General features: G+C 42.3%; 1 protein-coding gene across 5 annotated transcripts in view; it reads left to right on the top strand.

The window, feature by feature from the left end:
* Positions 1–22,571, top strand: part of RAP1GDS1 (Rap1 GTPase-GDP dissociation stimulator 1) — a 115,070-nt gene that overhangs the window by 29,856 nt on the left and 62,643 nt on the right. For 3 of the 5 annotated variants that reach the window (XM_077300828.1, XM_077300826.1, XM_077300829.1), the window contains exon 2: positions 15,486–15,596. In XM_077300828.1, coding sequence (XP_077156943.1) covers positions 15,486–15,596 — 111 coding nt within the window. The remainder of the gene's footprint in view (positions 1–15,485; positions 15,597–22,571) is intronic. The other 2 variants (XM_077300827.1, XM_077300831.1) reach the window with 1 other exon arrangement.

The raw sequence follows: 22,571 nt of genomic DNA, 5'->3' as shown, positions 1-22,571 counted from the left end.
CTTTTGATAATCCAAAACCATTACCATCTTCGTTATCAAAACAGATTATTCCTTTTTTGTGTGTCCGAAAAGCTGGTTGGACCCATACTTTACTTTTTTAAAGGACTGTATGTTGGGAAATAGCCTTGTGTTTCAGCTAGGGGAACATAAGACTATCTGCAAGATAATATAACAGAAATAAATGTTCCTACTAGGGTGAAAATACAATGATCCCTTTTTAAAAAGTCATTCATGGTTCCTCGGCCCATATATGCAGTAGCAGTTTCATTTTTTTTTTTGATGATCTGCATCACTAGCTCTGGTTCTAGTAGCATATGCTTTGGAAGTCTAACAGCATCTCATTATCATAAACATTTATCTGCCAGCATGGTTTTAAAGAAATTCTTGATTATTGAAACATCCAGCTGTGTATGTAAGCTGGAATGTGTTGCCTGTAAATACCAGCATCCCATCTACACAGGATGATTCCAGCACTGCACAGGTTGTAGAAATCACATATTTTAGGTGCATCCTATCCCTGACTTGGGTGCCTAAGGCTAACCCGATCTTATCAGATCTCAAAAGCTAAGCAGGATAGGCCTTGGTTAATACTTGAATGAGAGACCATCAAAGAACATGAGAGTTGCTGTGTAGGGACAGGCAATGGTAAACCATCTCTATTCTTCATTTCCCTTGAAAATCCTGTGGGGTTATCATAAGTTGACTGCAACTCAGTGGCACCTTCCACCACCAGAGGCAGCCTAAAGATTAATGTCTACTAAAAGCTGTAGTGATTTATGTAGGTTTTCAGTAAAGTTAGGGTTTAAAAAGTAGATTTGATTACTGGGATTTGTTAGGCCCTTTTTAATTTTTATCGTTTGGTGAAAGTGAAACCAAGCTACTTCTGGGTAATGGCACAAGCAGCCTTATCTTCATGAAAGCCTTGTGGAGCCTATCCACCCAGTAACTTTATATACATGTAATATGCCCTTAAATGGACTTCGAGGAATGGTAGAGGACAGGAAGGCCTGGAGGATAATTGTCCATGGGGTCACGATGGGTCGGACACGACTTCACACCTAACAACAACAAATATGCTCTTAGGTTTTTTATAAGAGACCAAGCTGATATTATATAACAAGAAGGGCACATTGACCAATATTTCCAAAAGATGAGTAAAAAAAAATCTCTTTTACCTCTGGCTACACATTGTCTTGAATACAATTTGATAAAATTTAACCCTGTTCCATGACTCGGAACATTTTTATACGAAATAATATAAGGCATCAAGCTTTTTTTGGATTTCTCAGAGATGGACCTGCTGAGATAGAGATTTTAAACATCCATAGGCTGACAATGTCTCCCTGATTTGTCTCGTAGACCAAGCCTTACAGATTGAAAAGTAGGTTGGCATAGTGGGGTTTTAACTCATGGCTCCCACACTGTAGAGTGGGTTGCCTGAAGAGGTGAGGGAAGTTGACTTTACCCTACATGTTAGGAAAGTGGAAGATTTTAGCTGATCAATTTAATATCTTTGTTATACATTAACTTAGAACAATGGTTCTCAACTTGGGGTCCCAACCCCAAGTGGGGTCGCCTGGCCCCTTCTGCAGGTTCACCAGGTTGGTAGCCACTGTGGTGGCGACAGCTGGCGGCAGCAGTAGAAGGCGGCGGGCAGTGGGGGGGAGGTGGCGTCCGGTACCTCCCCACTGCCTCCAGATTGTTCTACGCCTGCGAGCTGCCCCCACCGCAGTTGGGGTCGCGACCATAAGGAGGTTAAGAACTGCTACCTTAGAAACAAAAGTAGTAGAGCTGAGCGGACAATACACCATCAATCTGAGCAGTTCTTGACCTTGCTTACTGCCTTCCTAGATGGCATAAAGATTTGGAAAACTTGGTCCATTTTGGTTGGCTGCAGCAGCTTGGGAGTGAAAGAAACGGAGTTTGTACTGGTGTGTCTGGTATAAGTGAAGTGAACTATTCAAATGGGGGGAAATCTACAGGCACCTTCAAAACTAGCCGTATTTATTAAGAAATGAGGTTGTGTGGGTCACAGCCCACTTCATCTGATAGATTTGTGTTAGAAAAGTGTATTTGTTTCTTTTATGGAATGGTGTGGGGAGGGCAAAGGCTCGGTGTGAATTACCCTTATAAGCCTTTCAAGTGTAAACCTCAGTGGGATGGGAAAAGGGAAGAATTGATGCAGAAAGGATGGATATAAGTCTGGCTGTTTTTTAGAACTGGGGTCCCCAACGTTTTGAGCCTGAAAACATCTTTGGAATTTCTGACATAACCCCTTCTGCACATACCAAGTAATGCACTTTCATTCCCTTTGCAACTAGAATGTACTGTGTCAGCAAGCACATTGCTGTACAGCCTCCTAATCTTTTCCTTACGGTATCGTTTGATAGACTGGCAACAGCTTTGGATCTGATTGGTTTCCAGTCGACTCAACCAGAAACAGAATTCATTTGTGTTCACCCTACAGGAAACAGCTTTAGTGAACCCTTACGAGGGCAGAAAGGTGGGATCTAAATTTGTAAAATAATTTTTTAAAAACTGAAACTAACTTGTAATAAGAATAAGAAGAGTTGGTTTTTATACTCCTCTTTCCACTACCCAAAGGAGTCTCAAAGTGGCTTACGGTCGCCTTCCCGTTTTCTCCCCATAACAGACATCCTGTGAGGTGGGTGAGGCTGAGAGAGCCCTAATATTGCTGCTAGGTCAGAATACATTTATCAGTGCCATGGCAAGTCCAAGGTCACCCAGCTGGCTGCATGTGGAGGAGCGGGAAATCAAACCAGCTTGCCAGATTAGAGGCTGTTGCTCTTAATCACTACACCAAACTGGGTCTCATGACCCAGACTTACTTGAATTCAATGGGTTCTGTTTGGGACGAGGAATGTTTCCCTGATGGAGTAGGGGAAACCTCTAGAAATGTCCATTTTACCTGTAGAACAAAGGTTTCAGAATCCAAGACAGGTTCAAGAAGCCGTACAAAGGGAAAATGGAGTCCTTAATTTACATTTTTTGGAGTAGAATTTTTGTAATTCCACCTTAGTCTGTAGCTCTTTATAGTCACTCTCAGTATGAAAAAGCTGAACACCCCTGTCAAGAAATTTGTTGACTGTATGGCAGCTGTGAAATCTAAACTAGTACTTAGCTAGCTCAAGTTTGGAAGAAGGTTTTTGTCAGGGTGAGACACTGATTTGCAATCTAGCTTTGCATTTTCTCTTAGTGGAGGGCAAAGAGGGGCCGGGGATATGATAAGGTTCCCCGACTGCAAAGATCTGGTGCTTCTCGATTTGTCATTGGTGGAAAAATGAATTCTCAACTTTATTATGATATTCACAAAAAGGAAAGCTATCTGAAGGCATGAACTTCCTATATCTTCGCCTGAGGATGACTTCCAAGGAAAAGGCAAAATTAGATAGAATTTCCTTATTCTAGTTTTTAGGAATTCTGTCTACCCTCATGTTACCGTCTGATAGTGTGTGAAAACATTTCCTTTCTCACAGTCTGTGAAAACTCCCTTTGGTAAAGGGTCTGGTGTCGGGGTACACATTTGTCAGTATAGCTTTATTCTTGTACGGATTGTCATTCTTCTCAGAGAAGATCCTAACTGACAGGCAGTTCATTCCCCTTTTGTTAGGTCCTGAATAAAGTTAATACAGGACCCTGGATCCAGAGACTGCATGCATGTCCCTCCATGCTTACCATGACTGATTAATTACTACCTGAGGAAGGAGCTTTGTTGTCAGTAATTTATTCTGATGTATTTTCAACTGCCACTGCAAAGGATTTTATATTACCGTTATTCATTCAGGATGCTGTTTGTCTCAAAAGACAATTTTAGAAAGAGTCCCAGTTAGTAATCTGTTCATGTCCTCTGTTTCTCTGGGTCATTGTGAGAGTCACTCAGTATAGTGTTCACCTTTCAAAGCGAGCAAACATCCGAATATTTTTGAATTTATAACCCACCCACCCCAAATCTTGAAGATGCAAAACAATGAAAGCTTGGGTATATAACATTAGATTTAAAACAAATATTAATTTTCAGTTATTCATTTTGATAGATGGATTACCCCAGATTATCTTTTCTGAGATCCAGTTGATGAAATATAGAATTTTCTAAACAAAATTGTGTTTTAAAACTATATATTAAAATCTAAAAACTGTCCCATAAAATCAGGCCTGGCTCAAGAAATTATGCCATTTTCCAATATTCCAAGAGTTGTGTTCCAACATGCATAGCAATACTCCAAAGGTTCTGGGGACAATCACCATGTGCACTACTTGAGTACTACTTCTAACATCAGTTGGGGCCTCCCCTGGATAACTACCCATGGGAAATTACTACTGACCGTTTATTGTTGTATAATGGATAATGGACTACTGTTTTTCACCACCCTGAGCTGCTAGGGAGGGTGATTTATAAATTAAATAAATAAAAATATTGCTGTCCCAGATCACTTACTGGGTACTGTGGAAACCCAACTGCTTTGTTACAGAATAAAATGATTAAATGTCCAATCACCTGCCTACTTCCACAGGCACTTTCAGGTACCATTTACTTTTAAAATGCTTATGTCCTAGTGGCTCCAAATACTAATTCAGTCTTGTTGGCTGCACTGTGCAGACCTACAGCAATGATAATACCCAGTGACATTAATATTCCATATTGGCCTGTGTACTCTTGGGACAGCTTTGGATTCCAATGAATCCCTTGTCAAGTTCACTGCAGTCTCACCATAAAAGGAACCTTATTTCTGCCGTGGAATTTCATCTAATACAGAATTTGGCAACATCTCTGATTTGATTGCTTGTGCAATTAAGCTTCCGCTGCAGCCACACTTGCCAAGATAGAAGAGTACTACAATGCTTCCAAGAGATGATCAGGCTCAGTATTAAGTCACTGGGAGATCAGACCCCAAGAGCTATTTAATAGATGCTTTTGTAGATGGGGTTGATAACACTGAAGGATGATTTCTGTTGCTTTGAAGACCTGTACTGTTGGATTGTTAATCATGTGACAGGCTTGCATATTTTATGATATATATTATGTTTGTTTTCTCTTCATACTTGCTTTGCATCATAGATCAGTAAAATGGGCTCACTACAAGTAGCACATTAAACTGTGATTTGTACAAACTGTGGTTGAGAAAACCCACTGAGCTCTTGCTTAGAGCTTCTCATGTGGTTCTTTTTTTCTGTTGGCTCAGCATTCCAGTCTCTTGCAGGTGAGGCAGTGGCTATATGTGAGCTGCCAGTACAAGTCATCACAAACCATGGTTTGCAAACCCACAATTCCCCACCCCCTTTTTTTTCTGGTTTGCCAAACTTTTTATTGTCAATTTATACTTTACTAGTCATGATATATGCACGTTATGAATTGAGCTGTAGATTTTTATTGATTGGTGGGCTGGTAGTTTATTGGCAAGAAAGAAAAAAGAAAATGCATTTCTTTCTACTGAAACATTTTAATATTTCTCATTGAAATATCTGTCACATTAGGTCTGTTAGGAGTTGCAAGAAGTGACCCACAAGAGACACTAACTGCTACCATCATTTTAATTAACACATAATTCTAATTATGATTACTGTATTTCACCTCCTCACATACTGTTTTGGTTAAAGATGTTGTTTATTTGTTATAGCTTCTTTATTGTGTAAATAAAACCAATGAGTCTTCAGATGAATTGAGAGATTATCAAACTAATTTAATTTGAGATTTTGCAAGGACAACAATTAATACAGCAGGATATTGCTGTGCTTATGCATTTCCCACCTTTTACATGTGGATCTTTACTATAGAGGTAAATTCTATGGGAATTTATTATTATTTTCTTAATAGACTTTTGAACGACCTCTCATCCAAAATAGGCTTGAGACAGTTCACAACATACTTAAAAATACATGAACAGCTTAATTTATTCAGATTAAAATTAATTTTTAAAAAAAATTAAACATCAACTCTCTAACAACTAATTTAACTATCTAACTACACTCCCTTATGCCTGCCAGCTGACTATGGCAGATACATCTGTCAGGGGCATGGAAAAAGGAGGGGAGGGAGAAAGGGAAGCCCATATTAAATTGCTCTGGCCTCAACCACAGGCCTGGTGGAAGAGTGTCATCTTACAGGTCCTGTGCAACTAATAAAAATAATAAAAAATAAATGTTTCTACCCCGCCCTCCCCAAAGGACTCAGGGCGGGTTACATCAATCATAAATACATTCAGATTTAGAACCAAAATTTACATTAAAACAATTCCAGCTAACCCAACTGCTGTGCATTAATAATATTGCACATCTAAGATATTATACATTTGATATTTTTATTAAGGAGATGTATCTTGGCTTGGGAGATGTACCTTCCTGTGATATTCCAGTGGATTCCCCCCACTACTCCCCAAAATGGGAAAAAATGGAGAAAAAAAAGTTTTGCCGGAATTTTTCCTCTTCTATTGAGTTAAGTTTCCTGATTTTGTCAAGCTAGTTTGCCATGTCTCCTGAAACCACGTAGCTGGATTCATTAGCATTTGGCTACTTCCCACAACCTAGTATTCTAAACTTTAATTCCAGGTTAGAATTCTGGCTTGTGGAAAGTAAGCAGATTCTAATTTGTTGAAGTTTTAAATCTAGGAAGTTTCAAATCAAACTAAGAAGTTTTGAATCAAACTTCACACATAACTGGGAGGAGCAAGAGGTGGGAGGAATAAGAGGAATGCCATGTTCGCGCACATCATGCACAGATCAGCCTAATTACAGTTTTGTCAGGCTGTCTGGCTGCAGCATTTGTTTTCATATCATTTTCCGTTTCCTCGGGCCTGTTTCTCCCCGTTGTATTACACACTCCTTAGCTCTAATTTTTCATCAGTTGCATAGAACTGCAATAGAAGAAAGAAAACTGGGAACACCAGTAATGAGAAGGGACTGCACAAAAAGACTCATAGCAATACCCTATGAAAAGAAGAGAAGTAAAAAGGACATGTTTTGTCCATCCCTATTAGTGATTTAATAAAGAGTGGGTCATCACCGATGAGGGCTTCTTTGGATAATGTCAACGAACTTGTTATAACGTTTTTGTCTGGTTTGCCACTGTCATTAAAAAAAAAAAGAGAGAGAGAAAGGATTTAATTTTACTTGATAAGATTTCAGCCCCCCCCCCTTCCCTTATTAAATATGTCATGGTTTTTCCTCTTACAGATTTCAGAACTTAAATGATGATTTATCACAGGAAGATCACAGTTCAGAGAATAACCAAAGCAATAGTAGTAGGTTTATATTAACATGGTCCCTGTAGAGCCATCTATGTACTTAGGTGTACTAAGGAACCTGTGCCCCCTCAGCCCCCTCATCCATATCCACGCTCAGTCAGGATGCTCACAGAAGATAAAATGAAACAAGGAAATACTGTAAACCAACATAAGCCGCTGTTGACAGCATGTGAGTAAGGAAATAGACATAAGCTTGGAAACACTGCCTCTTGTATTATTCTGTGCTGCCTATCTAAAGCTGTAACAAGGGCAAGGCAAGTGAAGAGGAGTTGTTTTTTATATCTTCCTTTTCGCTACCAAAACGAGTCTCCAAGTGACTTATAATCGCCTTCCCTTCTTCTCCCCACAACAGACACCCTGTAAGGTAGGTGGGGCTGAGAGTACACTGAGAGAACTGCTCTGTGAGAGCAGCACCATCAGGGCTGTGACGAGCCCAAGGTTACCCGGCTGGTTGCATGTGGAGGAGTGGGGAATCAACCCAGGCTCGCCGGATTTGGAGCTGCCGCTCTTAACCACTACCCCACGCTGGCTCTCTTGCTGTGGACATCAAAAGCTGAGGGGTGCAGAAGAATCAAATTATCATTACTAAAATAAATGTTTTGTTGCTAATATTCTTGTTATTTACATATTTATCCTTTTGCCAGAATAACCCCTATGAGAATACAGGAGGCACAATCTCATATTCTTGCCTCTGATGCAAAATTAGCTCGGTATGTTTCTGTTCCTATCTGCCACAATCTTTAAATTTCTGCCGTTCTTTCAAGTGCTTAGGGGGACAGACAAGGGTTTCAGACAGGGTTGGGCGCTTTGGTGCCCAAAGTGGCCGGTCGTTCCCAACGCAGTCCGCGCCGCGCCACGCCATGGGGGGAGAGGGGAGGCGCGTGCATTGCGCTCCAGCAGGCGCCAATGCCCGCACCTCCCCCCCCGCATGGCGCTGGCTGTGTCAGGAGTGACCGGCCGCTTCGGGCACCAAAGTGCCCAACCCTAATTTCGGACCCTGTGAAGTTGGTTATGTCAAGAATATGACTAGTCTGGGGTACCCCAGCAAACTTCATGGCTGAGTTTGGATTAGAATTCAGATCACTCTTGTCCACTATTTTGGCTTCTTCAAGAGTTCTGTTGCCTCATACTTTTCCTCAGCTTCCTTCAGGGAAGGTGAATTATTTTTACAGTTGAAAATGCCAGCATTTTTCTGATCCGACTCCAAAGTTCAGCTTGTAGTTTTCTTAAGCAAAAATTCATTACTACCAGCTTGGCATGTAAGCCAAGACAGATACAACCGTACGTCCTATTTCAAGTAGGAGACTGGGACATTATTATTGTGATACCCTTAGGAACATAAGAACCCATCCGAAGCTGAGGGGAGGAGGGATTATGAGAGCATGCCAAGTGCATCAAACTCTCTTTAGGAGCCCTTGAGAAACATAATCTTCATTTGGTGTAGTAAACCTGTCTTTTCAAGATTGTACTTTTCAAGAGTGACCTTTAGAATAGGTAAGGAGGTCTGTACCTTCTCCCCTTTTGGTGTAAATTGTCAGGGCAGGTAGTAGAAAACCTGTCAAAGGGGGAAAGGCTAGGAAATTCTCCCCCTACCCCGACAGTTTCCCACACTAGATGGCGGCTTCTGTGAGTAAGAAAAGAAGACATCAGCGGAAAAAACTATGCATGGTGGCAAAAATATCAGAAAGACAGAAGTGTACTGAAACTGATATTAAGCTGTAAGTCAATAAGGCCTGATGGTCTCAGGCAAGGCACTGGCAAAATAATTCAGGAGCCAACCAAGTCCACCAGTAGCATACAGTCAGTCTCTGGGCAGTAGCTCAGCAAATTGTGCCAACCACTGAAAAACCTATTGTTGTATACACAGACGTATTGCCAGTCCTTTGACTTTCTGTGGAATCCAGTAAATGATTGAACAAAATAATGACTAGGAATGGAGAGCCAAATTACAAAAATAGATGAAGATGATTTAATATGACCATGATTTCTAGAAGAAGGAATTGTGACTCTGTGGTCTGTCCTAGAGCCAGTTTGGTGTCGTGGTTAGGAGTGCGGACTTCTAATCTGGCATGCCGGGTTCGATTCTGCGCTCCCCCACATGCAACCAGCTGGGTGACCTTGGGCTCGCCACAGCACTGATAAAACTGTTCTGACCGGGCAGTGACATCAGGGCTCTCTCAGCCTCACCCACCCCACAGGGTGTCTGTTGTGGGGAGAGGAAAGGGAAGGCGACTGTAAGCCGCTTTGAGCCTCCTTCGGGTAGGGAAAAGCGGCATATAAGAACCAGCTCTTCTTCTTCTTCTTCTTCTTCTAATGGAACTATGAGAATTGTGCAAGTAGGAATTCAAGCTATTAACTTGAATCTACACTTATACCTGGTATGCACCATCAGGAGCATCCTTCCCTTACAACCAAGAGTGGGCCTTTCTTAAGAGGGTGACAAAGACCCTGATTTGGCCAAGAGAGATGTAGAGCAACCATTAGCAACGGGGGCCATTTGGCCACCTGGGGAGCTCTGCCACATTTAAAGGGGGCCACCGACTGAAAAATGTGAGATGGGGAGCCCAGAGGGTATATGGGGGGCCCTGACAACTGAAGCAACGGAATACCCTTTTTTTCTTGTGTGATGTCATTCATTGCTAGAAAGTTTGACCTTCAAGGGAAAAGGGGGGGGGGGACATGTAATCCATTTCCTTGTGTGTACTTAAATCAATGCATTCAAGGGAAAAAAATGGACGCACATGCTTCTCTTGGACAAATCTTCTAGAAATCTGTCTTGTGTATATATAAGACAAAGTACATCAAGTACAGTTAGTTCACTCTTAGCCTGGACCTTTTTTAGCCTAGCTCATTGTGCAAGCAGCCACCTACTGCAGTGGGGACCAGAACCTGAGAAGAGTTCCTAAAAGAGATGTGGCCAAAAAAAAGGTTGAGAATGGCTGATGTGGAGGATATATGTTAGGTGAACTAAGGGGCCTACTGATCTGGGGGTGGGGGGAAGAGATAAATATGTCCTGTAGAGATGATCCTGTTGTCCCAGATGGGTGAGGTTAGCTTGACAGCAGCTGAGACCTGCCATAACATTGATGCAAGTATGGCATCAGCTATCACTTAGTGTCTCATTTCTTGTGGCGAAATATAGCACAGGAGTATCATTGGCCAGTGTACTGCTTGTTCCTTCTGACGTATCAGATGGTCTGTTCTATCGATGCTTTGTGTGATCTAAGCCAAGAATAAGAATGCCCATCATAACTGACACTTTGGGGAACTGGAAGAAATGTGTTACTGCATTGAGATGTGATTGGAATCTTTTTTCAGTATCTTTAGGCTACAGGGATAGATTCAGGTGTTTGCAAAAGAATCCGGAAGTTGGCTAAAAAGTGCCATCCTAAGCAGAGTTCACACCTTTCTAAACCCATTAATTTCAATAGACTTAAAGGTTGTAATTCTAGTCTACTATGGTTCTGTTAAGGTGCGATCTCATAAAATCATCTGATGGACAATTTTTGAGCAATTTTTAACTTTCTGTTAAGTGAATTTATTGATTGTATGGCAGCAATACATACAGGTAGCAGATAATATAAAATATGCAACCAAATAGATACAACAGTTATGCAGACAGATTGTAGAATTAAGTTTTAAAAAATTCATTTCTCTAAGGAAGAGATTCTTCTTTTCTACAATATTAGTGCTTCAGTTGAATTATTTCATGAGGAAACCAAATAGATTGTGTAAACAAAGTTTTTTTTTTAAAGCAGATTGATCAGAGACCAGATTGCAGACGTTATTATTTGTGAATCTTTACCAGAGATGGAAAAACAAATCTCATGCTTTATCAAAGCAACTTTTTGTAATAAAAGCAAAATTTGATAAATACACTGGGGACATTTTCAACTATTATCATGTTTGAAATTTGTTACATTTCTTATTGGGTTGCTCGGTGCTGGCTTTGTTTGACATGAGGGTAGGTTGATTGCTTAAGATATTGATGCCTGAGAAAGATTTTGGCTGGTTCCTGGCTCTTGGAAATCATTAAAAAGAGACAGATTTGATGTTTAGGGCAGGGTTTGTATGCAGATTGTGATAATGAACAACAGAGATACACAGTTGATCCGGGAAATCACTCAGTCTCTGCCTGATCTGCCTAAACTTACTAAATGAATCCCAGAGGCAAACAACTAGGATGTGGGTATCTGTTGTTGGTAAAAATCTAGCCATAATGGACACTGTTCCTGGTGTTACATGTGGCAGAACATTTTGGATGTCTGTAGACTGAGATAGTTGATACCTCTACCGCCAATTCAGCATCAGAATTCCAAAAAGCAATTGGTGCGGAACCCCAAGGCTATATCCTGTAAGTCATTCCAAATTTGAACCACTTCCTATTTTGGATGCAAACACAAATCTACAGGGAACAGATCTAGGAATCAACCATACTTATTAATTCCCAATTTGAGAAAATTTCACCACTCATTTGTTTCCATGGAGAACCTAGTAAAATATTTTATACCTTCAGTCTTAAATTTACAAGTTTGCTGCAGCAACTTAGAAACTTAGAAATCCCTATCTCAAGCAAGTATTACTTAAAATATTATTTCAAAAATAACCCGAACTACTCGCATGTGAGAATGCCTTTATATTACAACCAAGAAAGAACTGCTGCAACTTCCCAAAATTTAATTCAAGCATCAAAAAGATTTTGGATAATATCTTGTTGGAGTTGACCCTTCTGGGGGCTCAGATCTTTGACTTTGACCTCTTGACATGGTTTTCCTATACAAAGAGATTCTGTCAAGAAACCAAAGATCTAAGGGACTGTTCAGATTGTGATACCTCGTTTTTTGTTCCACTTAGCCAGGGAAGGGGAGTGTAATGGAGAAATGGGAGCTTGAAATAGATAGAGGATATATTGTTCAACTCAAGAAAGGGTGGGCTTCTTCGTTATATAGTGCAGCCTTTCTCAACTTTATTACCATTGAGAAACTTCCGAAAATTTCTTCTGGCTTTGAGAAACCCCAGAAGTGGTGCAATCATACAGAATATGGTTGCGTACATACCCACCGGGGTCCCCTCCCATCCACACCTCTCTAGACCCATTACTGGCCACTGGTGGTGATGGGGGGGACAGGTCAACATAACTATATATGGTCATATCACCCAATAAACGTTTAACAAATTTTAAGAATATATATAAAAATTTCCCACCCATTCAGGAAACCATTCCAGGGCTGTCAAGAAACCCCAGGGTTTCACAAAACCCTGGTTGAAAAACCTGATATAGTGCATAATTTCTTGTACTGGTTCTCACTATGGACCTCTCCAAATGCTAATTCAAGGATCTGTGGGGGACAAAAAAATGACCGGGCTGTACAAATCTTAGCCATGTAAGTGGAGCACTACTGTGTCAGCAGCAAGAAAAATAGGAGCGATAAAAACCATGGGTGTCCCATTACTTAGAAAAGCCACTTTGTGCTGGTTAAATGTGCATCTTGGAATTCGCACATGATAGGCATTCGGTAAATTCGTGGCATGTCAGGATTTGTTCAGAGATCATTTTGTTACTTGCTGGATTCCATGAAAAGTTTGATCTTCTTTGAGAGAAGGGATCTTTGCTTTGCTGACTAAACAGTATGGGGCTTCTCTTTGATTCATTTCTCCAAATAAGGGTAGTTAGGATTGCAGCCTGGAATCACTCATGTTTTTAAAAGTCTAGACCGTTCATGTGTGAGGTTAATCATCATCTGGCAAAGGGGAAAGGACTTAAGCTGCAGCTGCTGGCACTTAATGTGCCTCTTGAATTAACAGAATATTTGAGATTCTAGTGCTGCTAGTTCCAGTCATGCTTTACAGCAGCATAAATATACAGCCATAGAAAACCTGTGAAAAGAAGCGCCTGGCCAGATAGGGGAATTATTCCTTTCCTCATTACAATACTCTCCATTTGCATTCCTGAAAGTTTCCTCATTCTCCCATGGACCAAAATGAGTGTTGTTTGTTGGCTTTTTATAATCAAGACACGCTGTTACATTTGAGAATGCCACTGTCTTGTAAAGTGGCATTCCAAGAGCTTTGTAAGTACAAGATAATTAAGGGGGTACAATCCACCCAAAAACTCTGTGGGATTGACCCAAGAGATCATTGCTGTTGGTTATGGAAGCCAACTATGTAGGGAGATGTTGACTAAAATTGCTGACTGGTTGCATTTAATCAAATTGTTCACGCACTGATCCCATTCTCAGGCACAGAATGAAAAGCAGCCTGTTTTACTTAGAAAAAAAAATTAGGCGTATTAAATTAGTTAGATTTGGCTGGGCTTCTTTCAGTGCCATCCTAAGCATAATTATACCCTTGTAAGCCAATCAGAATCAAAGGGTTTAGGATTGCAATGTGTATATTCATATGACTGGATACTAATGCTTTAGTGTTGAAAAATGTAGTGCTACAATATCTGACAAAGGGAGCTTTGCCTCTCGAAAGCTTGTACCAAGACTTGCCCCTCTACTAAAGAATAACATGGATACACACCTAAAAGTGTTCAGGAGTGTATCCTTCTGCATTCTGTTAGGATCAGAAAGTGTCTATACATTTTGCTACTGCCAGTTTCCAAGAAGAATAGATCTCAGATTGGCTCACAATGTTTTCACAGAATTCTGGGATGGTACTCCTGAGATGGCACACCATTTCACTGGGTATCTAAAATTGGTTTCGGTGTGTTGTTGGACTAGCCTTGCCTCTGATAGAACCTGCTTAGTGATATTCAGTAATTCCGACAGCTAGAGCCTGCTCTCCCTTAACAGTTCCAGAACTGATCCCCCAGAATTACAACTAATCCTCCAGACCAGGGGTAGTCAACCTGTGGTCCTCCAGATGTCCATGGACTACAATTCCCATGAGCTCTTGGGAATTGTAGTCCATGGACATCTGGAGGACCACAGGTTGACTACCCCTGCTCCAGACTACAGAGATCCTCTGGAGGGACCGGCACCCTTGGAGGTTGGACTCCTTTGCATTAACAGCTGTGTCTCCTTACCTCCCCAATCTCTACCCTCTCCAAGTTCCTCAAATCTCCAGGAATTTCCCAAACTGGAATTGGTAGCCCTAAATGGGGCTTGCCGTAAGGAAGAAAGCTTGTTGCAAGAACAGTGCCTGCCATTCCCTTCCCTTTAAAAAAAATGGGTGTGGTAGATGTGTTCACCAAAGTCCGGAAACAAAACAGCATTTATTCTCCCCAGAGAAGAAGGATCAATCAATGGTTTTGATGGAATTAGTTGTAGGTTTGGGAAAACCTTGCTTATCCTTATGATTTTGGTTTCATTTAAAGCACTTAAATGAATGTTGGTACAAATCAACAGGCAGTGCCTAACAACCAGCTGGAGGATTGTGGGCAGGGGAACAGCATTTCAGGGGATTGTTTGTACTTAGTGGAAGTTCTTATCAACGTGACAGATCATAGCTCTAGGAATTGCTAGAAACTCTAGGATTCAACAGAAACTCTGTAGCTCTATGGTTGAACCATAGAGTTATGGTTGACCCACAGAGTTACTACTTGTCACTTCTAATAAGAACTTTCAGTAAATATAAGAGACTGCAGATTTTTAATTTTTGCTGCCATTGCTGCAGCAAGCAACAGTACCTGGGGATAGGGGATATCTTGCCCCCATGGGGCATGGCAGCTATAGAACATATTATGCTAAAAAGTACCCTCCCCCCTAAAATAAGCAGATTCTCTCACTCACTCACATATATACAAATCTTGGCAACATTGAAGTAAGCAACTGGTGATGCAATAAATGTTGTTAGTTTTCAAGGTGCAAGTGAACTGCTCTTTTCCTTTAATTTATGCAAAAAAAACAAACAAACCAAAATACTCCTGATCTGAAAGCTTGCAACCTAAGGACTGTTGTCATTTTCCACAGCCACAGAGAGCTGTTGTCCTGTAAACCAGGGGTAGTCAACCTGTGGTCCTCCAGATGCCCATGGATTACAAATGCTGGCAGGGGCTCATGGGAATTGTAATCCACGGACATCTGGAGGACCATAGGTTGACTACCCCTGCTGTAAACCACAGAGCACAGGAAGAGACTAAATAATCAGGGCTCTTTTGTTGGGACAGTTCCCGGCCTTACCTAACCTACATTGATTCGCACATTAAGCACACAGTCTATGATATCAGGGCAGACCAAGGCACTGATTCCTTTTTTTGCTTTCTCCTTCATGTTATCCAAGCAGATAATCTAAGCGATGCCTTGAAGAAGCTGAAGATAACAGCTGTTGACAGCACAGCCGATAGCTTGGAGGGGTGCTTGGACTGTCTGCTTCAAGCCCTGGCTCAAAACAGTAAGTTTTATTGTTCCCTTCAATTTCATACCATATGATTCAATCAATAAATGATTATGGAGGTAATAAGTGTATCAAATGGAATAAAACTGTAAGTGGAACTGGTGGGGAAGCTATTTGCATTAGGCAGAAATAGCAGAGGATGAGACAGACTTTAAGAAAGGGAAACCAAAATCCGGATATTAACAACAGCCTAATGATATACAAGAGCCTCTTGTGGCACAGAGTGGTAAGGCAGCAGACATGCAGTCTGAAAGCTCTGCCCATGAGGCTGGGAGTTCAATCCCAGCAGCCGGCTCAAGGGTGACTCAGCCTTCCATCCTTCCGAGGTCGGTAAAATGAGCATCCAGCTTGCTGGGGGGTAAACGGTAATGACTGGGGAAGGCACTGGCAAACCACCCCATATTAAGTCTGCCAAGAAAACGCTAGAGGGCGTCACCCCAAGGGTCACACATGACCCGGTGCTTGCACCTTTAATGATATACAACCCTGCAGATAATACTGCTCCCTTCCAAGGCTATATTCAGAAAGCTGAATTGGTGCTCATTATTAAGTTGATATTCATAACTCTGTTCCTTTCTTCAGTAACCAGAATAATTTTGGGATGCCTGAAAGGAAGGGTGTGTGTGTGCAAAACCTGTGCAAGAGCAACAATTGGCCCTGAGTGGGGGATATTTCACCAATAGGAAAAAGGCAGCCCGGTTTCATCAGTGGTCGCTGGGCAGATCCCTCACACTACCAGGGTATGCTGTTTAGCTGGTGAGGTGCCTTGATCTCAAGTTCCCTTTTATGTGGTACTAACACATAAAGGCTGCTGTTGCAAAGCCCGTTGCACCCAGAAATACAACAGGTGCTAGCACATACATCTGCACTGGGACCTTCCTGGGTTCTGGCCCTCCTCCCCACTCAGTCTTCCGATCCAGTGTGGTGAAGTGGTTAAAGAGTAAAAGGTAAAGGTATCCCCTGTGCAAGCACCGAGTCATGTCTGACCCTTGGGGTGACGCCCTCTAGAGTTTTCTTGGCAGACTCAATACATTTGCCATTCCCTTCCCCAGTCATTACCATTTTACCCCCCACAAGCTGGGTACTCATTTTACCGACCTTGGAAGGATGGAAGGCTGAGTTAACCTTGCGCCGGCTGCTGGGATCGAACTCCCAGCCTCATGGTCAGAGCTTCAGACAGCATGTTGGTTGCTTTACCACCCTGCACCACAAGAAGCTCTTGTTAAAGATTAGCAGACTCTAATTTCAAGAGCTGGGTTTGATTCCTTACTCCATCTCGATATGCAGTCAGCTGGGTTGCCAAATTCCAGCAGCAGGGCCCTTTAGAGAAGCCAGCACCTCTTCCACCCAGGAAGCAGTAAAAAGAGGAAGAGGATAAGCCCCATGATTGGCCCTCATTGGCAGAGTTTGTATTTGTATAGCGCTTTAAATAAACTTAATGCTGCCCAGGGAATTTAAAAAGATGGGACACTGCCTGAAGGTATCTGCAAGACATGTGAAAGAAATAAATGCATGACAAAAAGTAAGGTTTAGAACATGCAGAGAGATTTCACTGTTACAACTCAGTGGAAGTTTTCTTTTGTGGATGAATTAATAAGGATGAGTATTTGTAAAAATAAAGCAGATAAATATTTAGATATAGAGCACAACATAAAAATCTAAAAGGGGGGAAACCCCATAAGAGTGGCAGACAGCTGGGGGAAAAGATTTCATCAGCGTAGGATGAACTGAAGCACAGTGAGGAGAAAATCAATAAGGTGTCAAGAGGGAAAGCAAGCAAGCAAAAGAACAATGGGAAGCTAGCAGATGAAGATAATATCCTGGCTATTCTGCAGCGCTCTGCCTCAAAATGTGATTTAAAATTTCAGAGATGGGTTCATTTGTTCAGTCAGGGGAATGCCAACCCACTCCTGGTTTCCAAACTGAGGCTGATTTAAATAAGATGTTTGTGAGGCAAAAGAATGTCTGCCCGTGACAATTTGCACTCACACAGTTTCTTGTTTAAGCTAGGCCTTGACCCATTGTTACAGTCTGCCCTTTTGGGGAGACATGGCAGTTAGGAACAAGAACTGCCAACTGGTGCTGGTTGTCAGTTGCCTGAACAGGCCAGCCTTTTTCTACCTGAAAAGGGGGAAATTCTAATTCAAATTAATGTTCCAACCCTCCAGAACTTAACATCTTCTTTTGCCTAATTCTATTATTAAAATAATAAAAGGTGTTAAAGAGCAGCCATGGTAAAAACAAAGCAGTCTCTGTGGCATTGTTTTCAGACTCTCTGCCTGTCACATTCTGGTCCATCCTTTTTGGATGCAGAAGTCAGTAAATGTTCTCAAAACATCCGGTCAGTGTTTGGACTTCAAACCTGGCAGAATTTGTGTAAACCAGGTTTTCTTCTAATTTGGCAGGATTTGTGTAAATCAGAGTTTCATGACGGCCCCATACGGGTTTTGCTGAATGGGTGGGGGTTAATTAATTTTTAATTTAAAAAAATCATGTGATAGGATCTTATATGGTCACACCAACCCGACCTCTCCTCCCAAAGGGCCAGTGCTAGCTCTGGAGGGAGTAGGAAAGGGAGGGGCCCTGGCCATACAAGTCCTTGCTGGCTGAGGTTTGCTGCACATGGTAGCAACTGGAATCCAAAGAGGTCATTACTCTTATTTTAACTTAACTGTGGGGCTGGGGAATGGAGTGGCATAGACCAGTGGTCCCCAACCTTTTTATCACCAGGGACCAGTCAACGCTTGACAATTTTACTGAGGCCCGGGGGGGGGGGTAGTCTTTTGCAGACGGACGTTGCTGCCGCCTGAGCCCCTGCTCTACTTGCTTTCCGGCCGGTGCCCCTGACTTCCCGCCGCCCACTGGGGGGCGCTGCCAGCAGCAGCTGCGCAGTGCCACACTAAGGGGAAGCCCCAGCCATGGCGGCCGCTGGAGAACACCAAAGGTGAGCCGGCGGCAGAGTGGTAGGGCAGCCCTTGAGGCAGCAGCCGGGGAGGAAGATGAGAAGGAGCTGCGGCCCGGTACCAACTGATCCACGGACCGGTCCCGGTCCCCGGACCGGGGGTTGGGGACCACTGGCATAGACCTGCTCTGGCCCTATTTCTGGCATGGGGCAGGTGAGGGCCACAGAGCAGTAGAGCCCTGCCCCAGCCTGCTCCCACTGCAAGCTTCCTTTGGTGAAGAGGAGCAAACTGGTAGCCAGCCCAGAGTGCAGGTATGGTTCTGTTCACAAATAATCTGAAAATATTTCTGTGCTGTCCCTCCCTGTGCTGTGGGAATGGCCTAGTGATGTCACTTCTGGTGGAGTATGATTTCCGGGGGCTTGGCAGGAAGGTGTGGCCTGCTGACATCACTTCCAGGGTTTCTCGAAACCTGAAAAATGTTTCAGGGGTTTTGAGAAAGGCTACTGTAAACAATCCTGGCTGAGCAATGTTGATTCTTAAGAATGCAGGCAAAATTCATGAAACGGAATACGTCTGTCACAGTTCAAAATAGCCTTCCGGGGCCTTAAGAAACATCTAAGAAAGCATGGCTGCCACACCCTGCGTTTAGCTTAAACTCCAGCACAAAAGAAATCTGGGCTGCAGACTTCTTTCATGCTAATGTATTCCACGGCAGCTTTGTAGTAGCAGCACAGTTTAATCAGACACAGACACCCCTCACAATAGTACATTTGTCCCATCAGCCTAACATTTAAGTCTGGCCTAGGGGCCCCGTTCCTTTCGTAGGGGTAGGGTTTTGCCTGCCTCCTGCTTTTCTTGCTTGCTGCCACTTGAAGCAGTGTACAAGAAAAAGCCCACAGTGTCAGTCCTTCTCTCAAACGTTAGAGGCTCTCTACACATATGCCTTTTTGTAGAGAGCCTCTGCCATCTGAGGGAAGGACTGACTAAAAATTAACTTAACATCTTTAATTTCTCTTCTAAGCCCGGACATCGAAACAGGGTCCAGCTTCATACATCTTTCCCTGTCCCTGCCCTACGGCTCGTTACTGCTTGGCTTTTCAGTCATGCTATCTCTATCAAAAGGTTCATAATGAGAGAGCTGCACACACATCTAGCCTCCAGGAATTTTCTAGGGAACAGCAGATGGGTGTTCTTTCTAACGGCAGAAGTGACAGGAGCGTGGCTGCATAGCTGAATGTTTCCTGCTTCGGGGCTGTGACAGCTGTGGGCAGGATTCTGTCTCTTGCAGTCAAAGGCTCATAGTCAGGCAGAAATTAACTGCGATATGGATGCGTGTGCACGTGCAGGGTCGTGGTACGGAAGGGAGAGAGAGAGAGAGAGATTATGACGTATGACAGAACAATACCATGAGCTTTGTTTCCGCACGTGTGCCTCCCGATAAAACCTCAGTCCCACGAGGCCCCAAGTGGAAAGCTCAGGAATGCAACTGTGAATCAACTCCCCATCCATGGGTTCAAAGTCATTGGCATTGAAAGCTGCCTGTTGTGGTTTTTCACCTGTCAGGAACCTGATACTTGCCAATTAGAACTGATAGAAAGGGAGATCCTGCGTGCCCCTCTACCGCAGTGCCTTGAATCCTATTAGTTTCCCCCAGGTTGTGGTTCTTGAAAGCTCTGCCTGTTGGAATTCTGTTGATATGAAGCAAAATTCCCATGAATGACAACAATCAATCACGTGGTATGTAAACTAGTATTTGTTATGAATTAGAGAGAGCAAAATGACTTGTGTAGAACAATTACTACATTACAGTCAAGAGAATGCAGGATTCACCTAGTATTATATATTAACTGCAGTGCTGTATTGTTGTTTCCATCAATAGAAATGAACAGCTTGACGCTATAAATGATATATTTTGATTTACCGAAGCCCAATAGTTTTATTTCTGTATAGTTACATTTGAAATTTATCCTGAGATGCAACATAGGATACAAAGCACAGACTTCTGCCTGTCTTTAACACAAGTTTTGCTTGCATCTTCCAGTTGTTGTGTTCGTGTAAAGGGCTGTCAGGCCACAGCCAACTTACGGTGACCTCAGCAAAGGGTTTGCAAGACAAGTGAGAAGCAGAGGTGGTTTGCCATAGTCTTTGGAACAGTCTATCCTGACAGATGCCAATACAACCTAACATTAAAAATTTCCCTAGAGCAGGGGTAGTCAACCTGTGGTCCTCCAGATGTCCATGGTCTACAATTCCCATGAGCCCCTGCCAGCAAATGGACATCTGGAGGACCACAGGTTGACTAACCCTGCCCTAGAGGACTCTGGGATACAAATAGGTGGTGGGAAAGAAAGGAATAGACCAAGAAGAGTGTTATGTGGGACTGGCCAACCAGAAAAAGCTAGATTAATGCTTTATAATGGTGGGATGTGGTGGAAAAGACAGAATTTTATGTCGTTTTTCTTATATGTCTCTCTTAAAGGGTGCAGATTTTTGCCACTTAAGGGTCCTACAGTAGATAAGTGTGGTCTTGAGGGGTTGATATGAATATGCTTCACAGTCTGCTGGTGCCTCCTGGCCTTTTCATGTTTTCATTCTGTTTGGAGAGCTTTTTTAAAGTCTGTAGTTGCAGTTCTTTGAACTATTAAGCTTCTAAAATCAAACTGATTTTATGATTACATTTCAGTGTGGTGTGGTCAACTGGCAGCTAGATTTTAGACCAGGCCCTAATCATTTCTTAGCCTTGAAGCTCATTAGCAGGGAAGTCCTAAGAGGTTTTCATAATTTTTTAAAGCCCGTTGAGTTCAGCGAACTCGGAGAGGTGTAACTCTGCTTAGAATTGCAATGTGTATGGCTTCTGGACCTTTTAATGGTTCAGCTCAGACATCACTCCAAATCAAAGCATTTTGTGTTTGTTTAAAAACCAGCACATAGCACTTAATGGCACTTATTTGCTTTCCACTTACTCAACACACTCGTTTCCATGGTCTGGAGGCTTCCAGAGATGAAGCTGTGATTCATAAATTGAACCTCTGTCGAACAACCTAACATACTTCACAAGGTGTCTATCATTCTCAGTTTCTTGCTGTATTGAAATTACCGATAGTTGAGCTCTAATTGTTCCTCTTCACAGTATAATGATAGTGCATTCAGGGCTCCTTTAAGTCCAATAGGTGTTCTTGAGAGAAATTACTGTATTGTGATAGGCAGATCATTTTGTATAGCTTGCACTAAACAATATTATGAACATTTAAAAATGACAAGTTTTTTAAATAGTTTAAAAAGATACAACACCACACGCATATACTTTCCCGAGATCTGTGTAAGAAGAATGGTATACAAATGTGTTCTGGTGACAGGTGCTGATCTGTGTTCAGGTGACAGGTGCTGATAAAACTAGCAAAGGACCGTGTGACTGACACTAGGTTGAATCCAAGTAGCTTTTCTGCTGGTTGTTGAAATAGGGACCATACATTAAGACTGTTGAACATGAGACATGTATGGACAAAGGTCATGAGGCTGCATGAAGGAGGAGAATTGGGCAAGATTAAATGAAGAAGCTGACTGGATCCAACCCACTGACACATAATATTTAAATACAATTATTTCCTTGCTTTGTTCAGTTCCTTTGTCCCGTGAGCACATGAAGATACCTTATACTATCTTCATGGTCCTCCATGGTACTATCATGGTCCTCCATGGTCATGGTACAATATACTCACATTGGCAGAGGCTCTCTGGAGTTTTGTGGTAATGTTTCACATTACCTGATAGCAGATGCTTTGATCTGGATATCTGGAATTGAACTTTGGATTTTCTTTATGCAAAGCAGATACTCTGTCATTAAGCCATGCCCCACATGAGATCTTACGGGCAGTTATTACCATGACTGATGCTTAAATGTGAAACCACATGACAGGTTATGTGGTGGATCCCACAGTGCTAAAGCCATTCCAGATATATCCTCATGAACACATACCCAAAGGAAGGCCGATTTATGGTGTGGTTGTACATATTGCATCCATGTAGACAAATTGCTTGTCCCGGAGCTTCTCAGCCAGCCATTTGCAGA

This window comes from Paroedura picta, chromosome 10 (assembly GCF_049243985.1).
Source record: "Paroedura picta isolate Pp20150507F chromosome 10, Ppicta_v3.0, whole genome shotgun sequence".
Classification (NCBI taxonomy): Eukaryota; Metazoa; Chordata; class Lepidosauria; order Squamata; family Gekkonidae; genus Paroedura; species Paroedura picta.
The sequence above is the reverse complement of the archived record's forward strand: the minus strand, read 5'-3'. Positions and strand labels throughout refer to the sequence as shown.